General features: G+C 37.5%; 1 protein-coding gene across 2 annotated transcripts in view; it reads left to right on the forward strand.

The window, feature by feature from the left end:
• Positions 1–5,636, forward strand: part of FASTKD1 (FAST kinase domains 1) — a 30,130-nt gene extending 24,494 nt beyond the window's left edge. For both annotated transcript variants that reach the window (XM_036422432.2, XM_045575434.1), the window contains 5 exons: positions 533–664; positions 1,019–1,132; positions 3,369–3,507; positions 4,106–4,220; positions 5,388–5,636. In XM_036422432.2, coding sequence (XP_036278325.1) covers positions 533–664; positions 1,019–1,132; positions 3,369–3,507; positions 4,106–4,220; positions 5,388–5,483 — 596 coding nt within the window. In that variant the 3' untranslated portion in view covers positions 5,484–5,636. The remainder of the gene's footprint in view (positions 1–532; positions 665–1,018; positions 1,133–3,368; positions 3,508–4,105; positions 4,221–5,387) is intronic.
• Positions 5,637–7,323: the final 1,687 nt, after the last annotated feature.

Here is a 7,323-nt window from a genome sequence, read left to right on the forward strand (position 1 = left end):
CCTGGGAGGCTGGTGGGCTGAAGGGAACGGGGGACTCTGGAGACAGGCACCTGCTGCCCCAGCGGGGCTGAGGGGACCACCATCTTGTGGCTGTGGACCATCTTTGAGGGCATGGCAGTTAATTAGCATATTCCCTTCTTATTGGCTGTGGGTGCCACCATCTTTGCGATGGTGTGATGGTCAATTAGTATATTCCCTCTTTATTAGATAGGATGATTGTAATATATGAATCATTGACCTCATTTTAGTTTCCTGTGGATAGAGTCCTAAATGCAGAATAATGGGTAAATGAAAATTCTTTGGTAGTATTTTTTAAAATGTAGATTTAACATTAATAATTAGTAGAAATAACATAGGAGGTGGTCCTAATCATGCCACTGAATGGAGTAAGTTAAAAACATAAAACATGTGTGTGCAACTGAAATGATTTTATCAGAATAAAAGTATCAACCAATAGTGACGATAAATGAATGTGAAATGTCTTTGCTAGGTTCAAGCTATCAAAATCCATTAATATATTTTTTTATTTCAGTTTTATATTCAACTCTAAATAGGAAGGTCCAGTTTCGTCTTATGGAATTAAATAGAGCAGTCTGCTTGGAATGCCCTGAGTATCAGATTCCATGGTTTCATGACCGCTTCTGTCAGCAACTTTATAATAAAGGTTTGAGTTTTCTTTGGGTCAGAAAGTGAAGTTTAACTCTAGACAGTACATTGTTGTTACTTTTAAACCTAACTATGACACCAGAGTTCCCAACAGTGCCATGACCTGTTTAATGGAACCATTTTGTAGGTGAGATTTGTGTAATAAGAATTTTAATCTGTGTAATAAGAATTATTAATATTTGGTAGAGAGCAAAGAACTTGTGTTATACTGAATCTAGAGTCATTGCATATGATATTACATTGAAGCCCTTGTTGGAAATATGAATCTTTATGTTTCAGTTTATAGAATTGCATGGTTTTCATTCAAAAACTGATTATTTTAAGTAAAGCAATTCTTTTTATTTTTATAAAGATATTGGCAGCCTGAATGGAGCACAGCAGCAGATTTATAAAATGTTAGCAGAAGTGTTAGGAGGAGCCAATTGTGTAAAAGCCTCCGCTCTTACACCTTACTACCACTTACTAGGTAAGTCATCTCATCAACTGGGATTTTAAAGAGGCTTTTTTGCATTTTTTCAGGTTATCTTGAAAATTTCTGGCCCTGGCCAGGTAGCTCATTTGTTTAGAACATCTTTCCGATACACCAAGGCTTCAGATTCGATCCCTGGTCAGGGTACATACAAGAAGCAACCAATGAATGCATAAATAAGTGGAACAACAAATCGATGTTTCTCCCTCTTTCCCTTCCTCTCTCTAAAACAAACAAACAAACAAACAAACAAACAAAAATTTCCAAAGACACAGCAGTAGAAAAGAACAGTGCAATGAGTCCTCCAGTTCCCATGACCCAGCTTTGGTAACTATTAGCATTTTGCTGTTCTTCAAAAACATTTCTTCTAAGGTCAGTCTTTCATCAATTCGAAGTACATAAAACTCAGGTTTAGATTCACTGGACATTTCTGGATCTTTAAGACATTTTGTCCTCTCCATGCAGTGTCCTAAAATTAGGGAAATTATTTATGCCATTGTTTTAAGTTCATCTCAAAAACTAAGTTGGATTATCAACCTGGATGAGGATTTTCATAGGTATGTGCTCAACTCTAACCTGGTTAATATTGTTTCTCAGTAGTGTAGTTGTAGAAGGAGAGAAAGAGAAAGAGAGAGAAACACTGATTGGTTGCCTCCCTCATGCACCCCAATTGGGGCTGAGATCAAACCTGCAACCTAAGTTTGTACCTTTGTCTGGAAATCAAACCCTGACCCTTTGGTACTTGAGCCAATGCTCTAACCACTGAGCAACGCTGACCAGGGCGATAAGGATGGCTTTTTAACCACAGTATCATCATCACCTCCAAAACCATTCACAATAATTTCTCAATGTCAGATAGCTTGCCAATGCTCAAATGTCTCAACTTTCTTTTGTTTTGTATTATAGTTTATTTGTCAAAAGTGGGATCCAAACATTGCATTTAGTTATTTATCCTTTTTTTTTTAAGTTCTTCCGTTCTCTCTTTTTGTTCTTACAACTTATTTTGTGTGTGTGTGTGTGTGTATTTTCACATTCTGAACTTTTCTCACAATTGCAACCCTTGGTGTCATTTAACATGCTCCTACATCCCCTGTTTTTCCTGTAAATCAGTAGTTAGATTTAGAGGTTTGATTAGATTTAAGTTATATATGTATATATAAATTGGCCACATTATTTTAGTGTACGTGGTGTGTAATTTTCATTGGATCATATCAGAAGACACATGATACTAATTGTCTTCTTTTTTATTATATTAAGCTCCATCAATGGGTTTGTATATTATCATCTCATCCATTAGAAAGTTTTCCCATTGCATTTCACCTACTGATTTTAGTAGCCATTAAAATAATTGTCTAGCCCTGGCCAATGTGGCTAAGTGATTAGAGAGTTGGCCGGAGCTACCGAAGGGTCGTTGGCTCAATTCACAGGGCATGAGGTCATGTGCCTGAGTTTCAGGCTCCATCCCAGTTGGGGCACATCTGAGAGGCAACCAATCCATATGTCTCTCTCATATTGATGTTTTGTTTTGTTTTTTTCTCCCTCCCTCCCTCCACTCTCTAAAAATCAATGGGAAAAAATATCCTCAGGTCCTGATCTGTTTGGCTCAGTGGATAGAGTGTCGGCCTGCAGACTGAGGGTCCTAGGTTCGATTCTGGTAAGGGGCATGTGCCTTGGTTTTGGGCACATCCCCAGGAGAGGGTGTGCAGGAGGAAGATGATCAATGTTTCTCATCGATGTTTCTAACTCTATATCCCTCTCCCTTCCTCTCTATAAAAAATCAATAAAATATATTTTTTAAAAATATCCTCAGGTGAGGATTAACAACAACAACAAATTAAAAAAAAAATTGCCTAAATCCATCATTCATTGGAGGGGGGCAAAATAGTGATCTTCTACATCTATCATTTCTTCTGAGTTCATTGGCTGAAATTTGTTTAAAAACTTTAAATATCAACTATTTATGCTTATGTACACTTCATATAGGAAAGACAGGATACATGCCTCAATCTTTACTAGTTTTCAGATGTGTTAGCTTAGCTCCCTCCAAATGTGACCAACAGAATCAAGGGGATTAAAAATAAATCCTTCAATGTGATTTGGCCTGGTCTAGTGCTTAAATGTAGTCCCATGCTAAATACTAGTTATAGTTTAATAATACTTGCTGGTTGATTTATATTGATTGATTTTGGACCATTGGATAATTCATATTGTTGATTCTTGTACTTGCTTATAGATTTTGAGTGTATCTTGGATAAAAGAAAAAACCCTCTTCCTTATGGAAACCATAATGTAACTTTGGGGAAAATGCCACAAATGCACTGGGAATCAAATACCCAAATAGTTGGATCGAGTCTGCCACCAGGAGCTGAAAGGTAACTTATTTTTTAGTTTCAGATTTTGTCATCTAAATGTTATATTTGGCATAATCTAATGAACTCATTTATCAAGGATTTATGGAGTAGCATAATCTGCTTCTCATCCATCTTATGCATACTGTCCCTATACCTTTGTCTTTTCTGTGCTTTCTGCTTTAATGTCCAACCTTCATTGTCCAAAGCCTAACATAAAGTGCTAATCTCCTAGCTGACTTCAGCAGAGGCAAATAGTATCTTCTTTGGAGCCTCCATACCTTTCTGCTTTTCTGATAGCACCCCGCCATTTCTTATTAAAGCTATGTCATTTAATCTTTGCATCTAACAGTGTCTTCCTTACATATGGTAGGTTCATAATAAATATATATTAGATAGAGAAACAAATGGATGAAAGCATGGAGATATTTATTATAATTGCTATAATTCTAAGAAATAGGCTTAATTGCATTAATAATTTAGAGTTTTAGACAGACAATAATTTGGTATACTCATTTATATTCATTTGATTTTTGTCAGTTTATAAAATACAATATTTCCTGAAAGGCTTATAATTATTCATTTTGATTTTAAAACACATATTTATTTTTATCTTATATAGAATTGCTTTGGAATTTTTGGATTTAAGAGCTTTTTGTAGAAACATTCCTCATTTAAAAGGAAAATCTGCTATGAAAAAACGACATTTGGAGATTTTGGGCTATCGTGTAATTCAGGTATGAGATACTCATGTAAATCATCCTCTTAAAAAACCTATGGTATGTGAATTATATCTTAATGAAAAAATGCTTTATGTAGTTAGTTAGAAAAATGTACATGTGTTTCCTTTTAATGATGAATTTCTAGAATTAAATCTTTTTTAAAAATTTTTAAAAATATATATATTTTATTGATTTTTCACAGAGAGGAAGAGAGAGGGATAGAGAGTTAGAAACGTCGATGAAAGAGAATCATCGACCAGCTGCCTCTTGCACACCCCCTACCGGAGATGTGCCCGCAACCAAGGTACATGCCCTTGACCGGAATCAAACCCGGGACCTTTCAGTCCGCAGACCGACGCTCTACCACTGAGCCAAACCAGTGCCGGCTAGAACTAAATCTTTAAAATTTTTTAAAAAATATTTTTATTGATTTCAGAGAGGAAAGGAGAGGGACAGAGAGATAGAAACATCAATGGTGAGTGAGAATAATCGATTGGTTGCCTCCCACTGGGGATCAAACCTGCAACCTGGGCATGTGCCCTTGACGAGAATGAAACCTGGGAACCTTCAGTCCGCAGGCTAATGCTCTATCCACTGAGCCACGCGAGCTAGGGCAAATTACATCTTTTTAATATTTAAAAACTTGTATTAAAATATCTGAAACAAAATATCCTCCATTTTTTGGAAGAATCTATAATCATAAAAGCACAATATGCTAATGAGGCTAGACGACTTTTCCGACAGCTGCCCAGACGAAGCCGCTGTGGCGGGGGCCAGGCCCCTCGCACGATCTTGTGCCTCGGGCCTCCAGTGATAAATAAAGATCATTACCTGTACCTAGGAGACCTGGTGACTTGTCTTCATTTATCTTAGCAGACGGATAGGGCTTTAAGAGAAAAAGGCTAGAGCATGAATGTTGGAAAGGTGCCTGGAAAAAAGTGTCCATTGTAGGTATTACAGGAACTGGAGGGCGGAAAGAGCTGGGAGGCAGAAAAGGGCTTCTGGGCCGCCAGGAAGAAAGGACCCACTTGGCTTCCAAAACGGGTTCAGAGGCTGTGCTTCTGTAAACTGACTTCTTAGGGTTTCTACTGCTGTGCTCAGCAGTGCTTAGAAGTCTTCCCTGGGGTTTTTGTTGTTGTTGCCTTAATATCCACTCAATCTGCATTACTTATTTTTTCACAGATCCCTCATTTCGAATGGAACTCTATGGTGCTGTCAACAAAGGGTGCCCGAATGGACTACCTAAGAGAACGTATATTTGGAGATGGCAAATCATGATAGTAGTTTTTATTTAAAATTAGTTACCTTAGTGTGTTACATATGAACTTATTTTAATTAAGTGATCTGACTCAGTTAAGTAATAGTATAGAATTGACTGGTTTTAAGGTCAATTGAATCTATATTAAAATAAACAGACATTTTACAATAGAATATCCTCTCCACTGTCTGTTGGGAAATTGTTTAAAATTCTTAATATAAAAGACATGTAGCTTTTAAGAAACTTAAATAGTTTACAGTTCATCTTTGAGTACATACTGTGTGCCAGGAACTGTTTTTGATATGGATAATACAGCAGTGAGTACACTGTATCTTTAGGAGTGGAGTCAAAGTAAGTGAATAAAATATATACTTTAGCCCTACCTGGTTTGGCACAGTGGTTAGAACATCAACCTGTGGACGCGTTCAATTCTGGTCAAGGGCACATGCCCAGGTTATGGCCTCGATCCAATAGGGGGCATGCAGGAGGCAGCTGATCATTGATGCTTTTATCTCTCTCCCTTTTCCCTGTTTTTTTTTTTGGGGGGGGAGGAAATGTGTGTGTGTGTGTGTGTGTGTGTGTGTGTGTGTGTGTGTGTGTTTGTGTGTGTGTGTGTTTCTGTATGTGTGTGTATGTACATATATACATACATACACCTTAGATGATATATTTTTTAAAATATATTTTATTGATCTTTTACAGAGAAGAAGGGAGAGGGAGGGAGAATTAGAAACATCGATGAGAGAGAGAAACATCAATCGGCTGCCTCCTATACATTTCCTACTGAGGATGTGCCCGCAACCAAGGTACATGCCCTCGACTGGAATCAAACCTGGAACCCTTGAGTCTGTAGGCTGATGCTTTATCCTCCTGCACACCTCCTACTGGGGATGTGTCCCTAACCAAGGCACATGCCCTTGATCAGAATCGAACCTGGGACCCCTCAGTTCACAGGCCGACACTCCATCCACTGAACCAAACCAGTCAGGGCTAGGACAGTGGTTTTTAGTATATTCACTTGATTGTGCAACCATCACCACCACTATCTAATTCCAGAACATTTTCCTTATCCCAAAGCATATTTTTACATGTTAATTTCATGTCTACAGAGTTCAGCACTCTCCCTAATCAGAGAATACTCCAAATCAGTCCTAAATCAGGTTTCTCAGAAAATAACATGTCAGGATAGATGTTAAACATGTCTATGAAAGCACATGAGGCCCATAAACGATGATTAGTTGATGATTGAGAGCAATGACTGTGATGGTTCTGGACAGACCTACGAGTCAATTTACTATATACAGGGTGGGGCAAAAGTCAGTTTACAGTTGTGAGTATGTGAAACACAGTTTATTCTTGCATTATTATTTATTAATTATTTTCATATGAACAACTGTAAACCTGTTACTCCACCCTGTATACTACTACACTAAGAACAAACAGCTTGAATATAAGGGTCTTATGTCCCAGGAAAATGGAATAATACTGCCATCTTCCCTTCAGAAATTTGCAATAGCTCTTTCCTGGAAAGTATGGATAAACCCTCCTCCATACCACCCACTGGCCCCAACTTCTGCCTCAGCAGTGAATCTTTGAGAAACCCTACCCATCTCTCTCACCACAGATACTTTTGTTAAAGGCTTGAAAACTGTGATTGACTGGTTTTAAATTGAAATTTTTTTTTTTAATTTAAATCACAAACTGTATACCAGTGTCACAAAAGAATGGAGAAAAAGATCGCTTGAATTTGACTACTAAGAGACTTTTCCCCTTCAAATGAGACTCATTTATTATATTCTTTAAATAGCATCTTGGAAGTCTCTTGGCATGTAATCTTTAATATAATGCATAGGATTCTTG

Source organism: Pipistrellus kuhlii, unplaced genomic scaffold (assembly GCF_014108245.1).
Source record: "Pipistrellus kuhlii isolate mPipKuh1 unplaced genomic scaffold, mPipKuh1.p scaffold_m20_p_7, whole genome shotgun sequence".
In the NCBI taxonomy this organism is placed as follows: domain Eukaryota; kingdom Metazoa; phylum Chordata; class Mammalia; order Chiroptera; family Vespertilionidae; genus Pipistrellus; species Pipistrellus kuhlii.